At 40.3% G+C, this 27,036-nt stretch overlaps 1 protein-coding gene across 4 annotated transcripts in view; it reads right to left on the bottom strand.

Annotated features, from left to right (window-relative positions):
* Positions 1-1,521: 1,521 nt before the first annotated feature.
* The window catches only part of ADGB (androglobin), a 64,801-nt gene continuing 39,286 nt past the window's right edge, over positions 1,522-27,036 (bottom strand). For 3 of the 4 annotated variants that reach the window (XM_083607568.1, XM_083607570.1, XM_083607571.1), the window contains 13 exons: positions 26,587-26,680; positions 24,168-24,302; positions 23,363-23,516; positions 22,883-23,070; positions 21,923-22,107; positions 20,628-20,824; positions 18,487-18,598; positions 16,304-16,488; positions 14,924-15,079; positions 11,496-11,598; positions 9,174-9,270; positions 8,327-8,510; positions 6,883-7,319 (listed from right to left, as the gene is read on the bottom strand). In XM_083607568.1, coding sequence (XP_083463694.1) covers positions 7,116-7,319; positions 8,327-8,510; positions 9,174-9,270; positions 11,496-11,598; positions 14,924-15,079; positions 16,304-16,488; positions 18,487-18,598; positions 20,628-20,824; positions 21,923-22,107; positions 22,883-23,070; positions 23,363-23,516; positions 24,168-24,302; positions 26,587-26,680 — 1,994 coding nt within the window. In that variant the 3' untranslated portion in view covers positions 6,883-7,115. Of the gene's footprint in view, positions 2,344-6,882; positions 7,320-8,326; positions 8,511-9,173; positions 9,271-11,495; positions 11,599-14,923; positions 15,080-16,303; positions 16,489-18,486; positions 18,599-20,627; positions 20,825-21,922; positions 22,108-22,882; positions 23,071-23,362; positions 23,517-24,167; positions 24,303-26,586; positions 26,681-27,036 lie in introns of those variants that run through there. The other variant, XM_083607569.1, reaches the window with a different exon arrangement.

The following is a 27,036-nucleotide window of genomic DNA, read 5'->3' as shown; positions in this document are numbered from 1 at the left end:
ACAGGGATAAATTATAGCCAATTACTCACATCTAGAACATAATGAAGATTACTGTATTTTCATCAAGATGTGATTTTTTTTTTAAAGTGACAAAGCCTTTATAATTCAGTAAGTGAAACTGTTACGTAGAGAGGTATACTGATAATGTACTCATTTCAGCCTACTAATCTGGATGCTTTATTATCATAGGTACACATATTTTGGGGGAGAAGGAGTTGCTGAGCAGCTGCTGTAGCATTTTCTGCATGAAACATGCTTATTACTATCTTGGTGGATTGAAAGCTAATAAGGGGGGGGGGAGTGAGGCTTATATTCAGGCCAATACGATACATTTACCGTACTTTGCAACTTTCGTGCCAGGTGGCATACCCATTTGGCTCCACAGAATTACCTTGTGAGGTAGTGACCAGCTCAAGGTGACTTAGTGAGCTTCATGGCTGGGTGGGTGGGGGGTCTGCAGTGGGGTCTCCCGAGCCCTAGTTTGACCATCTTAATAAGCAGCCTATTCAGGTTTTCAGAGTGGTGTTCACTTCTCTGGGCTTCTTGAAAAGAATGGGAATGATTTCAGCTTTTTGCTTCCAGATTTGCTGTTAGTTAAGGAATATATAACTTGTTATTTTACACATACACACACACACACAAACACAAACCATGATCTCTCCTATTTGTAGAAGTGTGCTTTCCCCAAGGCCTTTTTTCAGACATACATGGTTCTCTTCCCTCCTCCTCCAAGCTCACAAAAAGCCTGTATTGTTGGGAGACTGCCTGGTCTAAAATCACACACTAAGTTTTCTCGCCAAGCAGGGATTTGATCCCAGGTATCTGTAGGTATAACCCAACACAATAACCACTACAGCACCTTGGCTGTGATTTACATCTCTGGTTTCAGCATAACTAAGCCACCAAAAATAGGGATTTGGAATTGGTGAGTTTTGTTGCAAAGCTGGAAGGCTGCCTGGATGCTGTGTTGCACTTGTACAGAATCATGTTCCGTGGGGACACAATATCATTCATCGAATCTTGTCAGTACAAATGCCTCAGCAAATATACGGTCTACATCTTCAGTGAAACCTACCCCACACAAATACTGAAGCCTCTTGCATCTGTGGACTGTAGCCCACAGTATCAGAGCTGACAAAGCCAATTAAGTAACTGGTGGAACAGGACATCCAGAATCCAGAATGGATTCCAGCATGAGTGGCAGAACTTCAGAAGACTTCCTGATAGAAAAGTTGTGTCTGCCAAATCTTTTTCAAGCAGCAACAGGTTGTTCCCTCCCTTCTGCAGTGGCATTGCCAGGGAAAAGTGCCATTTGACTGGGGGGAAATGAAATCCATTTGTAGAACCACCAAGAAGACATTGCCATTTTGGGAACCAAATCATTAAATATTTGTAACAACACTTTTGGAAAGGCTCAAGCTGTATACAGTGAATAACCTTGACAAATGTCAACATAGTATGATCAGTTCTCCACCTTAAAAAATAAATAAATACAGAGACAGCCTCTGACATACAGATGAATGATATTATCTAAAATGTATTGAACTATAAAAGGGTGGTAAATGAACAAACATTGCTTTATGCTACCTCTCAATTATTTGAAATAAATAGGTGGCTACAACCAATAATTCATTGTATCAATCCGGTTTAACATTGCACTAGAGCATTTTAAATGTGGCATTAAAGTGAAAGGTAAAGTCAAGTACAGGGGTACCTCGAGTTACAAACGCCTCAGGTTACAAACGCTTCAGGTTACAAACTCTGCTAACCTGGAAGAATTACCTCGAGTTGAGAACTTTGCCCCAGGATGAGAATGGAAATTGTGTGCCGGCGGCGCAACAGCAGCAAGAGGCCCCATTAGCGAAAGCACGCCTCTAGTTAAGAACAGTTTCAGGTTAAGAATGGACATCCGGAACGAATTAAGTTCTTAACCAGAGGTACCACTGTATTAATAGGCTAAGAGATTGTGAGTTCCTCTATTTTTCAAATCCTGCAAGAGAGAGCTGAACACGTCAGTCACGCAGATGGTCAGTCCAGATGGAGATGTGAACTGCTTACCATTGAGCCTGATGGATGCTTCTGATATGGAGGGATGCAAGCACACACCTGGCCCATTAGTCACACAAAGCTTGACTATAGCTGGGCCTATGCCATAGCAGAGGCCTTCTGAAGTCAGTAGGTGTGGTGGTCTGTACATGCTTCAACCGTGGGTTTTGCTCTTCTTTTTCTTAGCTCAGCATGGATAGTGGTCTGGTCTTCCTTAGTTTGATATTTTCTTTTTAGCTTCTTTTTTCTCTGAAAGGCACCTTTACCCTCCCTTGTTGATCTGTATTTCCTATTTTTCTTAAAAAGAATAAGCACATTTATTTAAATTGAGCCTGACACAATCTGGATTAATGTTGCATGGTTCCTTGCTTATACTTACAGTACTTGGGGAGGGAATACACACAATCCCTTTCCACAATATGAGGGGACATGAGAATTGCATCGTCCAGCCATGGCCCTTTGCATCAGCCAGATATGCCCTCCCTGCAGTGCATGGTCGCAAGCTCAGCCTTAGCGGGCATTATAAACTCAACATTCCTCCACGGACTCCTGGAAGTCCCGGGCCAATCAAGATTTCCCATCATTTGGAGGAGCCATACGTCTGTACATCCGCACACATGCAGGGCCCATTACCACTGAGCCTGAACTTGCAACCATCAGAGAGGCATGGCCCAGCCAGCACAATCCCACTTTCTCCTCAACATGCAAGGGGTGTTTTTATGAACACCCTGTTGCCAACCTGTAACTACCGACTGTTCTGTTGTGTAATGATAGTGAAACTGGGTCTCTGTGTAGTTGTGCTTCTACAGCTTTGTACTTAAAAGTATGGTAAGATAGGAGCCAACTTCTAGGGGCCGAAGGGGTCTATGCCCCCTCCAATAAAATATTTGTGGGGGCCAGGGGCTCCCAAAGTTGATGGGCCTTACCGTTTAAATGGTGTGTGTGCACCATGTCATGTGATTGCTTATGTGGGGTGGGGCTTACCTAGGCACCTCAATATTTTATTCAAGTTGGCACACCTGTAAGACACTGAGCTTTGTGCATCTGTGAAGGGAAGCATTTTCCTGTGACCACAACTCTGACCATGTCAGCCTAGAGTGACCACCCCTACTCCTCAGGTTTTTGTAAGACTCATATCTGTCATGAGTAATAAGAAAAAGCAATTTCTACATTTATTAAAAATCACTTTATTTCTCATGATCTTATTACTAGGGCTGCCATTCAATAAAAAATGTAGTTGATTAATCCTGTAAGATTTAGTCAATACTTTTGTGCATAAATTTGCATATGATAATACAATTGTGCTTATAAAAGTCTTGCTTTTAGGCAGCAGCAAAAAAGTTGCCGCATGGTAGAAAAGGAGTGCCTCCTTTCTAAACTGGCACACTGGTTTTTATAACTGTGTGCATTAAAAATACTTTTTTTATATAAAGAAACAACCTGTGGCCTGATTAATTAGAGGCACCTTTAGTCAAGCGAAATGTTCTAAATTGATTAATTTATTAGGCTAATTCAATGAATGTTGCAGCCTTTACATATCATACATTTAACACAAATAGATAACAAGGGAAGGAAGCAACAAAAAATAAGTAAACAAAATATACAAAGGTGAATGAAACAGAATTACATAGCATACAACTGAAAGCAATTCAAAATACAAATAAAAACTAAGAAAAATGATCAATGGAGGCCCTGCAAGGCTTCCCCTTAGTTGGAAATGGTGAATGGAGCATCACCTCCTCCCAGACATTATGGAACATATAATTACAAAAGCTGCAAGCTCTATACAGGTGCTATTTCCCATTAAACAAGAGGCCTTGCAGGGTCTCTCCAGTATGAAAGTGAGACCTCTCTGATTCCCATTACTCCCCCCACTCCCACCATGCAAATGTTCAGGAATAATTGGATGGTGGTGGGCACAGAGTTCAAATCCCACCTTAAGTCAGGGCCAGGTCAAAAGGAACTACACCTGATACAAATAAGGTCAGACTTTTCAAGTGTGTGTGCATGCATGCCTGTCAAAGAGAATCACATTTTTAGTTCTTCTCTTCCCATTCAGAGTCTCACAGCATCATTACTCAATGTGCCTGAAGTTGAATTACAGAGTTGGAAGGGACCACAAGGATCATTTAGTCTGGGGCTGTCTTATCTTGAAGAGCAAAAAAGAGCACAGCCCGAGCCACTGCCAGCCCAAGCCAGGCGGATGCGCGGGTATGTGCGGCTGCCATGCATTTCTCTTCCCGTCTCGGGCTGGCAGTGGCTGCAGTGTGCAGAGCACCCATGCCCATCTTTCCCTGGCTTGGACTGGCAGCAGCCACGGCATGCAAAGAAGCCTGAGCCGCCGGCGCCTGAGCTGCCTGCACCCCCCAAAACTGAACCCCCAAACCCCAGACACTTGCTATAAATGTAAACATCCCCCAGATGGGTGTGTAGGCCCCCCAAAAGAGGACATGTCTGGGATTTCCTGGACGTGAGGCAACCCTAATTTATTCCAACCCCTGCAGTACAGGACTCTTTCACCCAATGTGGCGCTTGAAGGCATGACCCTGAGATTAAGAGTCTCATCCTCTTACTGACTGAGCTATCCCTATACAACCCTATACCTTGGTTGTCAAACTTTATCTGTTCCGGGAGTTCATTTGACTCCTGGAACCGTTCGAAAACCAAGGCGCGGCTTCCAATTGACGGCAGGAGCTTCCTGCACTCAATTGGAAGCTGCAGAAACCACGTTGGATGTTCAGCTTCCAAAAAACGTTTGCAAACCGGAACACTTACTTTCGGGTTTGCGGCATTCGGGACTCAATTTGTTCAGGAGCCAAGCCGTTCAAGAACCAAGATAGCACTGTAATGCTGCAGGAAGCAAGGGTTTCACAACACTCTTGCTACTGCTACTAGTTAATATTTATTAAGTACCAAGATTCCATCCTGTTGGTTCAGAATGCAAACGTGATGTCTTAGGAGGGGAGGGAGGGAGAAGCCATGTTAATCACCCCGACCTCCTTTGAAACACCACAAGCAAGCAATCAATCAATCAAAAGGAGAAAATGATAAGTACTATGGGTCCCAGCCTCCAACAGTACAACTTGAGTAAAAAACAGGGGCTTGGTGTAGTTACAGGACTGCTTCACACAACTATCAAAGGCCAGGAGAGTACTAGAATTCTCAATTCACAGGCAGCTGCTTAAAATCAGATTATCCATGCTGATAATGTTGTTGAACCTTAGAGCTGGCCCTTGGCCCTTAGGTTAAAACACAACAGTTTTTACTGCTGATTAGAGAAGAGAGATTACAGGCAAGCAATGCACCAGCCTCAATATTGTTGCCACAGGACATCTCTAAAGTCTTGAAAAAGATGCTTGACAAATATGCAGTGATTGTGCAAATGGTATTGCTATTGTGTGCATGGGGGAAGACTTCATTGGCTTTCGTATGCGGCCATTCACAGAGGACAGATGGAGAAAATAGGGATGGCAAATAAGATACTAACTTTGAGAAATACACTGGTGACAGAGAAGATGTAGCAGAGGAGCTAAAAGGTGAATTTCAGTAAAGAAGTTTCAGGAAAGTGAGTGCTGAGTAGTGATGGGTGATTTCCCATCAGCCAACATCAGACTGACTTGGAAAATAAGTCTAACTACTTTACAAAATTGAAATACCTTAGCTACTTTCCCGAGCCAACCCAATTTCAGAAGTTATTTACCACCCCAGCCTGCAAAACACTCACCATCTATGATTGCCAATCCCCCAGTATTTATTTCTAAGCAACAAATTTTCTTACTTGGAGTAATAGAATGGAGTGTTTTCTGGGACAAAAAGTATTTTGTTGCTTCCTTTTCTTTCTATTCATCATCCAGCTAGGGTGCTTATGGGAGAAACATCTTCCAGCTGGATAAAACAAAGGCCAGTGCAGATGCAATGCCACAGAATGAGATTAGTCAGCGCTCACCTATGTGGGCTAGGACACACTGCCAATAAGCAATGCCTGGTAGTGTGAGAAAGGTTCTGGGATCTAATACCTGTGTCATTAAAAGAAATTGGATTCACGGATTATTCTGTTGCATTTCTACAAAGCAAAATTATTTATCTTGCCATCCTTCTGATTTAAATGACAGGATTTTGCAGAGCATTTGTTCAAGCTAATCTCAGAACATACCATACTCCTTTAAAGTACTAACTGGGAAACAATACTCTCAGTTGGTAGAGAACTAAACAAAGAATGAAAAAATGATAGGTCATGTATAGGATTTGGATGAAACTAGCTCCTTGAGAATTGAAAGTAAGCTGATAAAAATATATCATTGACCAATGTTCTGAGCATAATTTGTAAACATTCCTTTAGTTATCACACATGAGAATCAGGCATCCTTATCTTTTGTCAATTTTTTGTAACGCTAGGCATAACCTTTCACAAACTCTCTCTCTTCACTAGAAAAGGTGAAGAACAAAGACAGCCCAAAATACCAATACTGAGATTCCTAAGAATATTTTAGCGTTCCTCTACTGTGCATTGTATTTTGTAGGCTGTGTGTCTAGATTCATATATCCTTCCCCCCTCCCCCAAAAGTTACTTCTACAACAAGGGGTTCTAGAGCTGTTATTGCACTTCATAAAATCCATAAATATATAGCAAAATGGCAATCAGAAGCTGGCACGTGGTCACGTTTTGCTCAGATTTTTCTTTTTCAGGATTTTTTTTACTTGTATCACCACCTCTTGGCCTGGCAGAAAGGTTGAGGGTGGTACCAAGGTAGCTCTCCTTTCCATTCCGCTAGACTTCTTTGATTTAGATGTTCATTTATTCTAAAAACTGTCTGACAATACTGAAAGGCATATTGGTAATTTTGTTGCAAACATTTATTGCAATTAAAGCATAAAAATATAATGCCAAAGTAATGGCATACAATTACAATTTTAAAATCAATTTAAAAATCAACATCATTTAAAGATTATAAATGGATTTCAAAAATAACACTTGGAAAAAAGACAGAATTGCATTCCAAAATACTGCAAAAACTGGTGCTCTTTTCTGAATAGTAAGGAGGTTTACCCAGCTTCTATTTCAAGCAAATTTATTTTTTCTTCCCTCCTTTTCCTCCTTTTCCTCCTCCCTTTTTCTTCTTCTGCACATCTGGGGTTTTCTTTTCTTGCTCTGCTCGAAGAGCGGCTTCTTCAGCTGCTAGTGCTTCTAATCTTAAGCGCTCAGCTTCTAATAGCTTAGCTCTGTATGCTTCCCGGACGCTGAGCACCCTGCCTCGTGCTTCATCTAAGGATGCCTATCCAAAGACAAACACATCCACTCCATTCAAAATTAAACCTATAGGTATATAATAAATCTAGCGCCTCTCTAGTGATATTTTAAGTACTTCATTTAGTCCATAAATATGTGGGTCCTTTCCTTTTCTCAATTACATGGCTTAATTGTCAGTTTTGTTTAATTATATCAAATGGGAGAAACTATCATTTGCCTTTTCAAGTGTATACTTATATATCTTGGGTGTATACCTAAAACAACAACCAAATATTTTGAGCAGATTTCAGTGTTCTAAAATTCTGTAACGCTTACTTCACAACCAAGAAAACTGCACAATGAATTCCTTACTTATTATCTGACACCAGGCCTTTTCTACCTATGGAAAAATTCTGCATCTTGATACAAGAATGTTAAAACGCAACAAATGTTCTAAAGTATAAGACACATCAAATGTGTATGCAAATTATTACAAGATGTTATTTCCCAGAAGTCTGTAGTAGCATAGAAGGTACTGTAATAAAAAATCCTAAGTATTATCTCTTCAATACTGTGGGCTGCACAACTTTTATAAAAGCATGAGTATTTTAGTTGCCTAGAGCTCATGTATATTTTCTCACAAAGTTTTTATTTTTCTAATGACCACACAGATGTATTATACTGAAGGTTTTTTACAGATGTGTGTCTAGGGGCTGCTTGTTCATATATAACTCAAAGTAGCAATACTAAAAAAACTGCCTAGGGAACAAGCCCCATTGAACCCAGCAGGACTTCTCTGAGTAAACAAGCACAGGATCATGTTGTTCTTATTTATGGTCACTATAACTGCATGTTGTACTTCCTCTCTGTCCTCAGCATGTCAAATTTGGATTGATGATAAAAAAAAGAAAAAGAAGAAAAGGAAGTGAAAGGAAATCAGGAAAAATATGAACCGAGCAAAAACGTAACAGGTAAGCATGCATAAATAAATAAATAAATAAATAAATAAATAAGACATTTATTCAAATGATTAGCAGAATTATGCATACTTACCTGAAGATTGTCATACATATCAAGTACATTTTGCTTCAACTGATTCCTAGCTGTGTGTTCTTGCCCTCTGTGTTCTCCAACCATCTCTCGAAATTGTCTAAAATGATTTATTTCTTCTGCCTTACGCATCTCTTGCTCTTGAATAATAGCTTCATTTTTCAAGACAGGTTCAGGTAGTGTTTTTCTGTGGGTAAAGCAGAGATTAAATAGTTCCCTTTGATGTGCTGCTTAGTTAGAATTGATTTCGGAAGCTCAGATCCAGATCCACTCCATCTCCATAGCTTTGGGAGCAGGACATGCTTAGAAAATGGGACTAGGCACAAATAAGACAACACGGTGTACTGCTAAATATAAAGGCATATAAAGGTCTGTATCCGAGGAAGCCATCCTTTTCGCAAAAGGACTTTTGATTGAGCGGAATGGACTTCTCAAGTGCATGTTGTGTTCTCAGCCCTCTAGAGGGGAATTCCCATCACACAAGTGGGAGTTCTTGTGCTAATGGGATAACTTCATGGGGTACAACTAACCATAGGAGCTAGATGAGTACTTTAAAATATTTCTTAGGGTTGCCATATGTCTGGAATTTCCTGGCCATATAGGGAATACTGCATTTGGCAACAGTGTCCAGGTGGAAATCGGTAAAACCTTCAAGATGTAATGGCAACCCATGTTGGCGATGTCAATTTTGCCGAACTTCCATCAAAGTCATTTTTTTGCAAAACAAAACCAAAAAGCTCAACAACTTTTCCGTCACCATTTGAAATATGGCAACCCTACATTTCTTAACTTTTACACATTAAAAAATATATATGTTGTAACCAAACTTTAAACACTTGCTGCAATTTACCTAATATAGGGAGAGAGGTCTAAAGGTTCCTTCCGCTGCGTTTCAGCAACTACTCCAGCGGGGGACACCACTAGTTCAGAAACAGGAGAAGCAGTCCCTGGCCAGAAAAGAGAAACTGGTCAAAACTTTAGTACCATATTATCCCAGACATGATAGTTATATATTGACCTGATCCAAAGATATAAATATGCACCAGCATGTATATTTGCAAAGTGACATGATGATCAGATGACCAGTGAAGTCACCTTTACCCAAACCGAACTGCTGCCTGGTAGAAGAGCTTGGGCTCTATCCCAGTCTATAGAAACAGGTTGTCAGTACTGTCAAAGCTAACAATTTTTTACCCATCTGAATGAAACTGCACCTCCAGACCATGTCTATCTATGTATGAGATCCCTGGTTGCACAGCAAGGTGTAAGCCTTTCTCCTTGTGCCATATTTCCTATATCCTTCCAATCACTAGGCTACAGACTTAATTAGCTGGCTTCCACTCCATTTCTGGGCATAGCTGTCAACTTATCCCTTTTCCTGCAAGGAATCCTATTCGGAATAAGGGAATTTCCCTTAAAAAAGGAAAACGTTGACACCTATGTTTCTGGAACCAATACAAAGTGCTGGGTTTAACCTCTAAAGCCCTAAAATGACTTAGGGCTGGGTTACCTGACAGTTCACCATCCCTCATACCTATCTGTCCAGACCCTGCAACTTCCTTGGAAGCCCTCCTCCAGGTTTCCTACCTAATTAAGTGAGAAAAAACAGCTACAAGGGAAAGGTGGTTGAAATATACTCAGAGTCACAAAGTGATTTCATGCTCTTTATTCAGCTCATAGTGGTGAGGAGGAATGAATGAATGTCCCCTCAAAGTATCTGCTTTATATACATTATTTACACAATGGGCTGCACATGATTGGCTCATTCTGCAATTCTACTGTAAGCCAATCAGGTTGTGGATTCACTCATATCTGGAGCATGATTGGGTGGTTCCTGCCAACCAATCATACTGCTGCATTGTTCTAGGACCAATCAGACTGCTGCATTCTGAATCCTATTGTTCTAGGACCAATCAGACTGCTGCAGTTTGGATCCTACTCAACTCAGTACATAACAGTGGTGGTATCTCCCCATTTATGGAATCTCTCCCCCGCCCCCCAAAAGCTTGCCTGGCACTTCACTATGGTCTTTATGACACCAGAAGAAGACCTCCTTGTTTTTCCAGGCCTTTTATAATTACAACCCATTGAGTGCTTCAGCTTTTGTGCAAGGGATTTTAAGCTAGTGTTAACTATTTTAAATTCTAGGTTTCTGCTTGCTTTAGTTGCTTTTTTGCTCAGCTTTTTTGTTTTTGCAGCTTATCTTATTTCAGTGTGTTTCAACTGTGAATTATATTTTGTAATTTATGTAAACTGCCCAGAGAACTTAGTTGTATGAGTAATACACAAATGATACAAATGCAATTGACAGAAAGACAGATACCTTAAGTGCATGATTAAATATGTGTGTATATACAAGAGCCATTAGGCCTTCTGACTGGGAGTCACACAGTGGATGTTAATCCTTCCTTCCATGCTGTTCTCCCAACAAAAATGGCCAGTGAAGCTCCCAGGAGGGGAGTTGATATGGACACAAAGAGCAGCCTCCCTCCTGGGCCAAATGTCAGACTGCCAGGAGGATTTTCACTAGGAAAACATAGCGAGGGATACATCCTTCCTCCAAGCTGCTGCCCCTGACTTGGATCAGGGACCTGTGCAACATGGTTGTTTATGTTGTGAACCACCCTGAGATGGTATAGGTATAGGTATAGGGCGGTATACAAATTTAATAAATAATAATAACAGTTTAGACTGCAGTATTTTTGCTAATGGTTGGACAGTGTTCTCGAAGCTACAAACATGAGCCTGACCAAACTGCGGGAGGCAGTGGAAGACAGGAGTGCCTGGCGTGCTCTGGTCCATGGGGTCACGAAGAGTCGGACACGACTAAAAGACTAAACAACAACAACAACATTTTTGCTAAAATGCATTCCAAAAGCAAGGTATATTTAGAAGTGACTTGAAAAGCAACACCCATTTTATGGCGGATAGAAATTACTATTTCATTCCACAAATCCTACACCTGAAAACAGTTTCTTCAAGGTTTTCATAGGTAAGAAAGCTTGTATTATTTTAGGCTTGCCATGTGTCCTCTTTTTCCAGGACACCTTTCAGTGCTAAAATTTGAGATAAATTGCATTCATTTGCTTTGAGTGGCTGTTATAGCCGTCATAGCGTCCTCTTTTTTGGTCTTCAAAATATGGCAACCCTATTTATGTAGGCATACACATACCTGTTTCTCCTGAACTCACTCTAGTGCTGACACTGTCGGCCTCAGACGCAACTAAACCTTTCCGAGCACATTTATTAATAAACTGCATGCGCTCCTGAACAGCCTGCAAAGAGAGTTTTATTGCAAATATTTGAAGTACTGCATGCTATATTAATTATCAAGCCATTTTTATATAGGAAAATTTTTATCACTGGCAAAAGATATATTCAATAATTCATGAATTCTATAGGTGCAAAAGCCAGAATTTTAGGCTAAAAGCTTAATATGATCATAAAAATTCTATGCATCCGTGCACTGGTAAGCACTGGCTATCAACATGGATTTAAAGCCTCTTGGTTTTATCAATACCAACATGTATCTAGCATGGATATCTAAAAGCAATTATAATAGTTGTCCCACCCTCAAGTCTGTTTAGAAGATGCTTCCAAAGCCAACATCTTGTTTATGATTCCCAGTTCACATGTAAACAAACAAGATTGGCTTGGCCTGTTTGTTGTTGGGTTGGCACTGCAAACAGACTTGGGACATTGGGAAATAGGGTTCTTCTATACAGCGACAACTGGTGAAGCAATTTTTAAACCCTCCCTTCCTTTCCCACATAATATTGATGTTTATTGCAATAATGTGAGTCCAAATTAACACACTGTAGCCTTGGAATGCCTATTTGCTCCAAATCAAATCCTGCCAACAGGAGGTCCTTTCATGGCTGACAGTCTCCAGGAAAAGGTTGCCAGGCAGGAATACTCCCCTATATTTTATAATTTTGAAATGACTGATAAAGCAGTCCTTGAGGCAGATCTACAAAAAGCCAGGCAATACAAAGCAAGGTCATCCATAACCTTGTTGTCTGTGATGGAGAATGAGTAGGTGGTCACTCCCTTTTTTCCACTCATGCCATTTTTCTTAAAGTAATCTGGAAAGCTATTATTCCCTTCCCCCTTCAAATAAGTTGAACTCAGGGAAAGGAGATTACCTTTTTTTGGAGGCACAAGTTTTCAACAACAAAAAATGTGTCACAATTAGAGAAATGATCTCAATAATTGTCATGCAGATGGGATGGGGGAGGATCCGGCTTCTCAGACAGGAGAGCAGTGGAGCAGAATCCAAAACCAGAGGCAAGCTGGCGGGGAGTAGCTAAACACACAGTTCAAAATTAGGGGAGACAGCTCCAATGAGCAGGTGATGGGTGCTTGTCTTCTTTCAACTCCAAAAGGCAGCTATTGTGTCTGACTTTGTATGGAGAAAGAAACTAAAAGGCATGCTACAGAAAGCCAGGATTTGACACTTCACTGGTTATGTTAGGAGACACATCTACTCAGGGCAGTCTTTAGCATATGTGCTACCCAGTGCCCCAAAAATTAGTTTAGCTGCCCCCAAATTAACTTTTATTGAGCTTTTGAGCTTTTTCTGGGAAGGGCAAACTCAAAGTTATTGAGCTTTTTTTGGTAGGGGAAATCACTCACCTGTAACAACAACACAGTGGAAAAAGCTGCTTTTGTTTCCTAACTCATCAAGAATATTTGACACTACGGGGTAGCAGAGCAACAGAGGAGGGGGGCGGGGACTTTCACTCCATTGCTTTTCACTGTCACCAATCGAGAGGGACTAGTATACAGCAGTAGGTATACATTTGGCACCCCCCAGAATTCAGTGCCTGAGTGCCCCACACCCTGGGTAAAGATGGCCCTGCATCTACTAACACATCTATTTCATGTGAGGCACTTATATGAAGACAGGAAAGTCTAAATCACTGCATGTCTGCTACATGCCCACTTCTCCCCTGTCTGACCATTAGTTTGTTTTTGAGCTGAATACTATCTTAGAGAACAAAAACAAAGAAATAAGTTTGTATTTTCTCACCCAATCCTTTGCCCATTGCCCCATAATAGAGCCGCTGCTGGTAAGATGGTCACAATATTCCAGGCATAGTCAATGTTAGGGCAAGCAACAGATAGATAGTCAAAAAGCCTGACATGGCATAAGACAGCTTCCTGTATTGCCTATGATGTTACCATAGCAACATAGGCACATGCATGTAATTGCAGTGGCATACGAAACAACAATCTCTTCAGATTTGGTCTGGCTGTACAACAGTAGCATGTTATCATTGCACACCAAGAGAACGTATCATTTAAATTTTGAGCCGAGCGGCTTAATTGTTTTAATAAGTGATGGAGGTCTGGCTGACAACTGAATGATGAGTCACTGAATTAAAGCACACACATGGGTAAATGACTCATGTCACAACATTCAGCTGCAGTGCTTGGAGTGACAGGAACAGAAACAAAAAATCAATATTTTCTCCTTAAATTATGCTATTTTAAGCTGTTTGACTACTAGCTGTTAAATAACAAAAACAACTGGTTACATGGAAAATGCACTGAATAAAGCACAATATTTTTTAAAGCAACTGAAAAGGGGAGATGATTAATGCTTATAGAAGAAAAACACCTTGTTTTGTTTTTGCAGTCATGTTGATGCTCAATTATTAACATAAAATATGCCCTGCTGGAATGGATCAAAGGCCCATCTAATGCAGCATTCTGAGTCCAACAGTGACTGGTATTGTCTTTTAAACATATTAGGCTGGATTAAACTAAGTTGTTGTGCTAGCAGAATCCAGTGCAATGAGTAATGAGTCCCACTGTACGACTCCCTTGCTCCCCCCTCTTCCCAAATCAGCTTGGGAGGATCAGGAGAACCCCTAGAAAAGTCAGAGGGGTGGGAAATCCTTCTGTCTGGCAAGCACAGGGGTGCCATCTCCTAGGGGCTGAACACCCCCCCCCAAGTCCAAAGCATGGAGCCGAGCACAGTGTGGCCTCAATAGCCACGGCTCCTTCTCCTCTTCCTCCTCCTGCTGTGGAGGGGAAAGAGGCTGGAAACAGGCCCAGGCCGGTGGCGGCAGCAGCAGGAGAAGCCACAGCCATTGAAGCTGTGCTGCCACTGTGCTGCCACTGTGCTGAGCTCTGCCCCAGCTCCTCCAACATCCTGACATCACATTCACTGTGCACCCCCCCAAAAAAAGAAATCTTATTCATAAGCTGGCATGTGTGAGCAAGCAGAAATGCTTCTGCTGAGAGGGCAATTGCTTTGGCACAAAATTTAATTGCACCCATTGTAAGCCACCTCATGTTGGTTACTGTGATGAAAACACCAATGTTAAAAATTGCAGCCATAACCAAGTCAGAATGTTACCAGCCAGCACTGTAAAGCATAGATGAAAATTCAGGGCTTTCAGTGCCTAGCTGCCTACCGTGATTTATTCAAATCAGTCTCTCAGTTCAGCCTCAGCACTCACTCTTCAAACAGGAGTTTGATACTAAAAAATCTCTGCAGGGATTTGACTTTTTGGTTGGCATTTCCACACTACCCTGCTGAATCTCAGAACTCATTTTAAATGCATGTGTAAAACGATAAGCCCTGGTTACCTTAACAGCTCTTCCTGGCTCCGCAGCCTCCCATGCTTGCTTCATAGCTTTGATCTCATCTGCTCTCTCAGTGTCTTTCCTCAAATCCAGTGCTTCTATTTCATTTTGTTCAATGACTAGACGCAAGATCCAGGAGGGTTTGTTAGGATCAGATTGCTGGAAATGAAATGCACAAAGCAAAATCAGAAGAGCACATATTGCTTTGAAACTCTCAAATGAATGAAAGAGCCAATTCATTATCGAGAAGCACTGTCTGTGATAGACTGTTATTGTCAAAGAATGCCAAATGCCTCCCTCTGGTTTCATTTGACGTATGTGTGCTCAACTTTGCAAGGGAACCCACAAGAGTTACCATCCCCCAAACTAGTCTGTTTCCCCGACACATGCAGCAAAGGCTGCTTTCAGTCAATATCTTCTTTAGCAGACAGGAGCAGTAATGGGTCAATGGAGGGCTGGATTTGAAGTGAACCCCAATGTGAGTTGTTTTAAAACCTGGTTTCTAAACTGCGGTTCAGGAGTGCCCTTATTCATGGCTAGCATATGACTGCCAAGAGACAGATGGGGTAATTGCTGGGGAGGGAAGAGAACATGTGATTCTGCTACCCAAACTATGAGAAGTCTTTGAGTAGAACTATGTTTATCATGGGCACTAATCATTTGCAGCACATCAATGGCCTGAAAGGAGGGGGGGGGGCTCTTTTTCCATTTACAAATGCTTGACGATGGTTGTTATTTGCCATAGCTAAGATACCAAGTAGCCTAGGGGGCTCTTGTGGATAATTAGTATTACTTGGCTTATCCAGGCCATCACCATATAAAATGAAGAAATGTGGATGGAAACAAGTTAATGAAAATAAACAAGAGAGGCCACTTGAGTTGATCCAAGTAGATAGAGAGAAGAGAACACCCTAAAAAGTGTGGCAATGTATTTCCACCCTCAAGTGGAGGTGTAGAGAAAGGGGAATCAAAAACTATTAAGGGTCATTAAATTAAGGGTCATTAAAATAAAGACGATGATCATTATGATAGTGGAAGATGTGAATGAAATGTGTATGAGGGGCAGAACAAGTTGTAAAACCTCTCAGTTGTCACAACGGTGACATTAGTGATGCAAATTGTGACTGATATTAATATTTCATTGCTCCAGTAAATTCAAATAGAATTTGAATTCAATTCAGTTTGCATTCCATTCAATTATACAGAATCTCAAGACAGCTACCTACCCAGGCAGAGCTGAAATACAGCACAATAGTAGTGAACATACTACATTTTTTTTACTATTTTCCCCTTCACTCCTGGAAAAATAAAGAAATTTACCCTATACAACATCATTCAGAACATTTGTAAATTCACTTTATGAACGCGTTTATTGATTATTACCTGTGATTCGGGCCTAACAACAGTTACGGGTTTTTCTTTAGCAGCTTTTTCTGCCTTCTCAGTTGTTTTCTCCTTCACTTTTCGACCTCCTTTGGAAGAGCCTGCAGATTTTTGTCCTTCCATGTTGCTGTGAATGTCTGGACTTAGGACACTTACACTTTCTTCATGTTTTTCAGTAGGACGTGCTGTGTAAATTTCATTGTAGTGTTTATTTATACTTTCCATTTATGCTTCTGGAGCTACATAATTGTTTGTTACCGAAGAGTTTACTTTTAGGAAACAGGTCTTTAAAATTATGCACTCTCCCTTATTTATGACAAACTGCTGTAAATTTCTCTTTAAAAGTAAAATGTTCTGTCCTAGCTACTTAATTTGGACACTAAAATCTACCCTAGATGGCACTGTTGTCTTACATTATGAAATATTAGGATGAGAGATGAAAGCTTATAGAAGTGGTTTTCTATTTTTCCATTTACACAATAGCGTTTTCTGGAAATTATCAAGTGACATGTTCTTTTGATGCAGGACTGTATCAGCATCTTTGAATAAAAAATAATTTTGACTACATCCAGCATGTCTGCAACTCTTCTTGACAGCCTTTTTCTGAAAATGGATGCTTTCACACTCAAAACACTACCACTACTTTTCCAAGTTAATATAATGATAGACTGTCAGGAGGTATTTTAAATAAACAAAAAGTAACTTGGATTTTCTTGGGAGAAAAGCAATGACAAACCTAGACAGCATCTTAAAAAGCAGAGACATCACCTTGCCGACCAAGGTCCGTATAGTTAAAGCTATGGTTTTCCCAGTAGTGATGTATGGAAGTGAGAGCTGGACCATAAAGAAGGCTGATAACCGAAGAATTGATGCATTTGAATTATGGTGCTGGAGGAGACTCTTGAGAGTCCCATGGACTGCAAGAAGATCAAACGCATCCATTCCTAAGGAAATCAGCCCTGAGTGCTCACTGGAAGGACAGATCGTGAAGCTGAGGCTCCAATACTTTGGCCACCTCATGAGAAGAGAAGACTCCCTGGAAAAGACCCTGACGTTGGGAAAGATTGAGGGCACAAGGAGAAGGGGATGACAGAAGACGAGATGGTTGGACAGTGTTCTTGAAGCTACCAGCATGAGTTTGACCAAACTGCGGGAGGCAGTGGAAGACAGGAGTGCCTGGTGTGCTCTGGTCCATGGGGTCACGAAGAGTCGGACACGACTAAACGACTAAACGACTAAACAACAACAACTTAGAACTTAAGAACAGTTAGTTGGATAACAGTGAGTGGTCTTAAGAACAGTCAGTCACAAGGAAGGTGGGCTGGCCAGCTGATCCCACACAGACCCAGGTGGAACACACAGTCCATTGTACACAGAAAATTAAAAAATAAATAAATAAAAAGCACAGGCAACAGCTTCTTCCAATAGCTTCAGCCATAAGGGAAATAGGGCTGGCCGCACTCAGCCCTGGATAGAACCATCACCACCTAAAAAAACCCAGTTTCATATCCTTTGACATGCATAATTATTTCAATCATTATAAAGGATGGTAAAAAAGTTATCATTTGGGGGCATAATTCAAAACAAATGGCACTCCAAAGTAGAAGCTGGAAAAATAAGACCAAATAAATAAATAAATAAATTGTGACATCATTCTCGTAGTATCAGAGCAACAGTTCATCTTCAACTATATGTTCATATTTGTTCATTTCAGTACACTGTTTCTAATGTCTTGGTGTAAGAAAGGTAATAAGGTACACTTGCATACTAAAGAAGAAAAAAGCTACTCCCAGAGAAATTTGCACTCCAGACTTATTGAATTCCTAAAACAACCTACTAGGAAGAATGTCCCATTGAAATTCATGACACATATTTCAGAGTAAAAATGCATAGGATTGCCCTGAGACTTAAGCACCATAGTTTTAACGGACTTGAGTATAATTGATTTTTTCTGGTTTGACCTCTCTCTCTCTATTTAATAAAGTTTTGTGCTACCATTCAGTAAAAACGTTCTCAGGGTGGTATTAAAGGCATTTCTCAGAAATAATTTGCTATTTGTAAGTTCTCATACAATTCTGTTAAATGTAAGTTACATAATTAGCTAACTGAAATCAAAGAAATTGGTGTTTCAGTTATGACGCATTTCAATAAAAAAAAAGCATGTAGCAAAGTCACTCACTCACCTTTGATTTCATTTTTTTCCAGTTCTCTCAGTGCCTGAACAAATACCAATTGGTTCTCAGTAAGTGGCCAACTGTTATGCAACACTGAGGCTTGTATAATATACTTGTGAGGCTGTAAAAGCCAAATGCAATAAATTACTTTTTTCAGAAATAATCACAGCTTCTTATTTTAATATTTTAAAAAACATTGTTTTTAGCCACCACCCATTTGACTGCTATCTTGGATTTCTGTAGGGAAGGAAAGAAGGGTCAAATAAGGTGCTTGAAGAATCTGAATGTGTTGAATTCCTGTACAAAACAACCTGATCTAAACCTCTCAGACTGAAATGCAGGTTGAAACTTAACTAGCCACCAGTTCTTTCACTTCTCTGAATGCTAAGATTCAGTTCTAGGCTGTTTAGTATCAAAATATGCACTTAAATATGTATATTGAAAAGACTTTTAGAATAATTTTTAGAAATGCACAAATTAATGCAGAAATGGAATGGGATTGTGGGTAAAAGAGGCAAGAAATACCATGGTGGGGTTTGCCCAACTATATGCCCCAGACAAGGGGGCTTGGTTTGGAGGAGCAGAAGAGAAAGAGCGGGTTCGGTGCCCTATTGCTGCTTGCAAGGAAAGACAGAGCACACCCCAAGGCATTACTGGGCTGCCTCTTTGACAACTTAAGCATGTCCCTTAACTCCTTGTTTCCTACAGGTTCACTCTGCAGGTGACCGTGCCCAGCAAAGGCATGGGTCAGCACAAGAGAGGAAGCAAACCATGACATACAAAAGCTGCCCTCTCTGTTACAGGAAAACTTGCACATATTACTTATATATTCGAGTTGTTAGTCGCTTGTTACACAGAGGTCTCCAAACAACCTGCAGCTTATTACAAACATAAGCATCAATACAGTGGTACCTCGGGTTACATACGCAAAAGGTTAAGAACAGTTTCAGGTTAAGTACGGACCTCCGGAACGAATTAAGTACTTAACCCGAGGTACCACTGTACATTATAATATGAACATGTACCTTGAATACCAAATATTGTACAGTTGTACCTCGGGTTAAGTACTTAATTCGTTCCGGAGCTCCGTACTTAACCTGAAACTGTTCTTAACCTGAAGCACCACTTTAGCTAATGGGGCCTCCTGCTGCTGCCGCGCCGCCAGAGCACAATTTCTGTTCTCATCCTGAAGCAAAGTTCTTAACCTGAAGCAATATTTCTTGGTTAGCAGAGTCTGTAACCTGAAGTGTATGTAACCTGAAGCGTATGTAACCCGAGGTACCACTGTATTACCATGTGTTTATTTATATTGTATAGATTTAATATCAGCTGAGGAAGTCCTTCGGGGTGAAACAAGGGAGATATCCGGAAACCTTGTTCTGCCCAAGTTAGCAGTTTGCACCTGCACCAGCCAGCTAGTGCCAGCAGTCTACATCAGCTGTGTTGTTCTTGTTACCTTGAGGACTTTTCTATTTTCACCTAAGGATTGTGTTATACAGGAACTTACAGGAAGAAACAATAAGAAAGCCTAAGGATTGTGTTATACAGGAACTTACAAGGCGAAACAATAAGAAAAGATAAGTAAAGAAGCAATGTATTAATATTGTAATTAGTCTCATAGGTTATATACCGTACATATGAACTGTATATGTTGCCCATACTGGGCTAGACCTCTACATTAGGAAATAACCAATAAAATATTTACAGTTGTTATTATTCAGCTTGTTGCGCTTTGTGTATTGTGTTACACCTGAATACAGCCACCACAAGTATGTGCCTCCATTTGGCCATTAAGTAGCCCTGGGAAGAACAAAAGCACCATTTTAACATGCTAGAGTGGCGACTCGGCAAGATAGCCCCACTGCTGGTGGTGCCTTGTTCCATTTTGCACAAAGCGTTCTGTTCTTCCTTTTCATCTAATTCCAAACCCCCATTTAGCAGGAATCTTGAATTACCTGAACCTTGTTTTTATCCTCTTGTTTTAGATAACGCTCCCCTTAGGAAACACGATACCTAAGAGTTCACTCCTGGGGAACTGCTTTGTTCAACCTTCCACAGGAAGTTTAGGATACGATGTTTATTACACTATGAAGCAACGTAGTAGGAATTATTCTCAAAATTCCTCCACAAATATATTTAAGATCTCTCACCTGCTGAAATAAATTTTCATCAAGAACAGGGGTAACAATAGTTTCTTCTTCTGTTGAAGTTGGGCCTTCCTGTGACATCTTGGCTGCAGACTTGACATTCTTCTGAGCTGCCACAGTACCTTTTTTCTTAGAGACTGCAACTACTTCAGGTTCCTTTTTGGGAGTGCTTTGGGCAACTCCACCTTTACTTGATGTTGCTGGAAGAGGCAATAACATGTTAAAGAGTATTTTAGCATTTAGTCATTTGTCTTACTAATTTCAATTTTATATCTACTTCTGTAATTCTCTCCTTCTCCTGCTTTACCTACTTATCTACTGACTCTTTCTAAGGATTTACATTCCAACCTTCATAAACCTTCCCAGGGAATGTTAACACATAGTAAAATAAATAATATAATACTAAAATACAGATAACCACAACTTCCAAAATGCTGATATCAAACAGTATAAAAATTAGATAAAATACCTATTTAAAATGCAATGAGAAAATAAGAAGTCTTCATCTGACACCTAATTGAGAGAGCCAAGTCTCTTCAAAGACAGCATGTAATAATTACGTACCACCACCAAAAAGGCCCAAACAGTTTTTCACCCACTAAATTTATAATGGCAGAAATAATAATATTTCAGTGAACAGGCAGGCCCATATGGCCCACTCCTTTAAGTTGAATAATTCATATTTTAAAATGGAATTTGGTCTCTTTGCTCTTTATTCTTTTGAATAATGCACGTCTGAATAATAATTAATCCAGAAAAACAGCTCAGAACTGTTTATAAGGAGCTTATAAATGTCGATTAGTCTTGGCAAAATAATTGCTTGATTGGAAGCTTGTTAGTGCTAAGTAAGGCTTAGCCATCAGAATGAGGAAGTATCACATCAGACTTTGCTATTCCTGCTATTAGCTGCTGTGAGACTCCTAATAGCACCCTAGTGGAAATCTCTAGAGACAATGCCCAAATAGATGTGGTGTAGCAACATATGAGATATGGCTCTCTTGGAACACCTAACTTACCACTGTAGGGTAATTTGAGGGGAAACAGAATTTGATTCACTTGACAAGGAATGGTACACCCATTCTGCATGGTCTGATGGTCCATATGCTGGAAACCGATTCTAAATATGCAAGCCTGATCACTCAGCAGCAAGCATGACAAAGCAAAGTCACTAATCCTTAAATGAGGTCTTGGCGTATGCCACAAATTATTAACGCAGTTATTAAGGCAGGTGCACATGCGAATGTATTGGCAGTCTCTTTGTCCACAATAATCATAGCAATTCAGTTTACCATACTTACACATGCTACTTAGAGGCCGCTCATTAGATATGAAATAAAATGCAGGAACAACAGCATGACCCTTCCCAACAGAGTGCACCATTTCTTCCTCAGAGTCCAGAACTTGCACTTTAATGATTACATCTGGCTTGGAGGTCTGTACTTGCACAGTAGCCATAAGTGGTGTTGTTACTTTTACTGAATACCTGAAGGAGAAGGGGGAGTAAAAGTATATAGTTAACTGAGGCAGATTTTATTATTTTCAGCAAGTCTAAGATCTCAATCCTTAAAATAATGTTATTCAAGAAGGCAGCCTAGCCCCAGCTCAGTAAGCTCTGAGATGAAAGTTAACACATATGTTTAGAACAGGCCATTTGTTGCTATGGAAACCAGTTATCGAAATGAAACTGCAGTTAAAATGCCAAGATTGACTACAATAAACTTTCTGAACAAACATTAGACAAATGATAAAAAAGAGGCCTGTTGCAAAGCCCTGAGTACCTTAGGAAAAATCACATACATGTTTGCACAGAAGTAACTACTGAGTTCTGTGTGGTTTGCTCCTTCATGTTTTTAGAATATAAACCTTATTTCCTAGATCATGCAAATGTCTTGAGATGAATGTGAGATAGAAAAACAACTTTCATGTCTGACTTTCAGAAAGACCAGGTCTTGACCCAGCATTTTAGAAATACCCATCGTGGTGCATTTGGGGAAAGATACAAAAGCATTACTGGGACAGCTCAGTTAGCCAGAGCATAAGACTTAATCTTGTGGGTTTAAGCCCCACATTTGACAAAAATAATCATGCATTGCAGGGGTTGGACTAGAATGACACTCACGGTCCCTTTCCAACTCTAAAATCCTATGATTCTATGATTACTACTCATTAATGCTTCAGTAAGTAATATGCTCAAAGTAACATATGGACACTCAAATAGGGTACATATGCAAATACCTTTGCTGTTTCCTCAATCTTACCTGAATATAATATTCTTAGCATTTGGTACATAATAGTCCTTAACTTCTTTAATGGAATATACATTGTTTATAGTCTCACGAGAAAGAACTGGAAGGGGACTGTAGGAACCTATGAGTCGAAGCCTCCATTTCCCAGCCAACACTGGTGACTCACCAGTTTGAACTTCAGCCATAAAAGTATATCCTCTCTGAAATTAAAGTTAATTTTGTTAGCTATTAACACAAGTAATATGATACAATAAGTACTGGTAAGTAAAGAGCAAATATTATAGCTGCTGATGCAATACCGTATACCCCCAAATGGCCCTACAATAGTCAAGACTTGTACATTATGAAGAAGTACAGGTTGTGTTGTTGCATTCACAGTACCTGGGGAAAATAATTTTTATTTATATCAGTGTGTAGTAACAGGTCCTTTGTATCATTTTGTTAGTAAGCTAGTAGTACTGTAATTACTATGAAGATGTTTGTATTTATCACCTTATTCTTTGTATAAAGATGAGGTGCAACCCTGAGAAAGATCCGAGGCATTTCTTCTAATGTATCATTGTCTACGACATGCAATGCGCATGTAGGTATGGAAGAATAAAACTTTGCTGCTATGATCATATCTTCTGGAACATAAAACACCTCTCTATAATAAAAGGGAGAAAAGGGTAAAGTAAGGATAAGGGGATCTGTCTGTCTCCAATTCATGCCATTTTTGCAGGTTTTACCCATACAGTGGTACCTCAGTTTACGAACTTAATCTGTTCCTAAACCGAAACTGTTCTTAAACCAAGGTGCGCTTTCCCTAATGAGGCCTCCTGCCGCTGGTGCCCTTCCACCGTTTGGATTCCATTCTTAGACCGAGGTAAAGTTCGCAAACTAGGACATTGCTTCTGGTTTTGCGGAGTTCGTAAACCGAATCATTCGTAAACAGGTACCACTGTATTTCCATGTCACTTCCACCATGAATCTAATTTTTTAAAAAATACATTTAAAATGCCTATTTACGGGCAGATTTTGACATGCTTAAACTGCCTAGACTGCACAACATTCAAAGAAGGGTTCAATCTAGTGAATATCAAAGTTCTGATCCACATGTCAGTTCTAGAGATGGTGATCAGATAATTTCATATCGAAATTAATGAAGACTGAATTCCTCAAGCATGACCTTCATGAACAAGTACAAGAATGTTTCAACATGTGGTCACTTGGCTTTCAGTCACACAAACAGAATTAGCAGTTAAACTATAATATGATATAGATGGTCTGTATGTGACTCATCAATAAGAAACCTCACCTGAAGACCACAAACCAAAAATTTGCTGGCTGGTCCACATATGTTACAGTATAATCAGCAAAAGATGTCTTAGTCCACTCATCTTCAGCACAACGGTATTTTTCAAGTGACTTACATTTACTTTTGAACATATCTCTATGAAACACAACAAGAAGAATATAAAATAATCAGTTGAGATCATAACCAACAGTACTGGGCTTCAAGCTGCCTCCACTCTATATATACATAAGATATAATAGCATCCCAAAGATTAAGCAGTGGCAACTGTATTATGAAAAAAATGCCTTCCTCAACAAGCAACAAATTACTTGTGGCAGAGGCATATCAAACACTTTAAGTGTGGGTCTACTCAATCTCACAAACGAGGGATCAAGCCTTCCAGATGCTGCTAAACTACAACTCCCATCAGCCCCAGCAAGGAAGGCCAATGGCTTCCCCACACCAGAATAAACAGTAGGAGTCTGATTTAAAGGGCAAAACGAATATGGGGGTGAAGGGTGCTGAACTATACCCCAATCTGAGGATCACCTCTGTTTAACTGGGATTTCACTTCTCTGTCAGCTTGAATCTAATTGGGAGGTGAAAGCAGCTGGAGCAAAAACCGCAATAAGCTCAGGTTTAAAGCCTCACTATACACCATTTTTGCTCTTACAGCCAGACCTCCCTTGTTCCTTCTGCTTTATGCTTAATTAGCCAGACCTATATTTCATGCTGGCCACATGACCCGGAAAAACTGCGGACAAATGTCGGCTCCCTCAGCCAGTAAAGCAAGATGAGCGCCGCAAACCCATAGTCGTTTGTGACTGGACTTAACTGTCAGGGGTCCTTTACCTTTTTATATTTTAAGAGCTGGCCAAACTAGAAGTAGCATGGGAGATGCTCAAATGCATCTTTCAACATCTTTTTTCCTGCTAAAACCAGCTGTGGCGCCCCCACTTTGGATCACGGCCAATCTAATTCACACATACACCAGCTGCTATTAGCTGTGGAAGGAAAGTGTGCTGTGGAGAGTGAAACTCATACTGTTTCTATATATTTTACTGTCTGAAACGAATAGCAGTTCCCAGAGGGAGGATTTAGACTAGCAGTGTGACCCAAATCTAGCCCTACCCCCTCTCTGTGGCTGTTTTTGGAGAAGAATAAGATGTCGGGGGTTGCATTTCTGAATCTTTCACATCACATCTAATGTGGCCCTGAGGAGTAGCAGAAGTTCAAAGGGAAATTGAGATATGATCATGCAGCTTTATCACTGGACACAAGAAATATATTCTATACATTCTTTTAAAAACTACTTTCTCTGTATCAGTGTAATAACTATGCTACCTCCAGGCTGGCATAGTTTAGGGATCCAATTCTGGGGCCTATCAGGAAAACAAAGGAACTTTGGATCTAGCGGGTCCAGGGTTACCTTTTGTCTGCCTCTGCAGTACCCTGTTTCAGACCTTATTGCTGGCTGAAGCTAAGCTGTCAACACAGAACAGATGTGTACATTGGAGAGGCAGTGTCTCAATCTGTGAGCAAGAAGAAAGCTCTTGTGGATTCAAGTCACAAGTCTGTTCTTACTGAGCGGTGCAAAATCTATAAAGCCTTAAATGGCTCAGGACCACAGTACGTTTCCTTTCCTCATATGAACCAACCCAGTCCTTGCAATCATCATCTGAGACCCTTCTTTGTGTGCCCCCTTCATGAGAGGTCTGGAGGGCGGCAACACAGGAATGGGCCTTTTCTGTGGTAAACTCCGCACTTGTGGAATGCTCCCCCCCAGGGAGGCGCCTGGCAAATCTACACCATTATATACGGTGCGTGTGTGTGTGAGATTTTGCTTGTTACTATGTTATGTATTTTTGTGCTTTTATATTGTAATCCAGTCTGTGATCCTTGGGATGATGGATAGAATAGAAATGTAATAAATAAAACTATAAATATATAATCCTTTCCTCATGATAAAAAAAAAAATTAAGAAACTTGGCTTCCACCTTATCAACTAACACAGTTTGAAGACAACCATCTCTACTCAGTCAGACTATAGCCCATGATTTGTAGATCTATTCATGCAGGGCTCAGTCATTTATCTGGGACAGCAATCTGGTATCCTTAATACAGATGTGAATGTGGATCAATAAACAGAAGAGATGTTGCCCCATTTGCCAATTTGCACATAAAGGTAAAGGACCCCTGACAGATACACTGCATTTAATTCTTCAGTAACAAATTGATGTAAAATTCATAGTCTGCCTCTTGATTTTTTTATCCTGAATATAAAGCCGAATAAAAATTGATTCAATGGTTAAGTAGGGTGTTCTTTAAATTTCACTTTTACATCTGAAAAACTAAAGAGAGAAAATAAGGGGGGGAGGTGTTGTGAGGCAAAACATGGGATTTATATATGTGACCCTGCAGAAACCATACTTTGTATTACCTCAAAAGTGTCAAAGAACATTGTTCAAAATTTGGCTCTATTAGAGCCCACAACTTTTGAAGTGTGTCTTTGACTTTAGTATTCTCCTTAGTACCTGAAAAATAAAAAGACAAATAAAAACAAATTTGGCTATTAGTAAATATTCAACATAGTTATCATTCCTAAACACTGGCATAAAGAAATAAGGTAAAATATAAAGCTCTGAGAGTAAGCAGAATGAAAGCATGTCTAGCTGAAAAGACTATCTAACCAACACTTCTGCAAGACATCATCTGAGGACATTTGTAGCCAACAGTGCCATGTTTTGTACAAATAAATACCGTATTTTTCGCACCATAGGACGCACCTTTTCCCTCCTAAAAAGCAAGGGAAAATGTATGTGCGTCCTATGGAGCGAATGCAGGGGGGAGGCAGGCGGGAAAAGCCCCCAAGAGCCGCACACAAGCTTCG

Source organism: Podarcis filfolensis (assembly GCF_964270895.1).
Source record: "Podarcis filfolensis genome assembly, chromosome: 3".
Classification (NCBI taxonomy): domain Eukaryota; kingdom Metazoa; phylum Chordata; class Lepidosauria; order Squamata; family Lacertidae; genus Podarcis; species Podarcis filfolensis.
The sequence above is the reverse complement of the archived record's forward strand: the minus strand, read 5'-3'. Positions and strand labels throughout refer to the sequence as shown.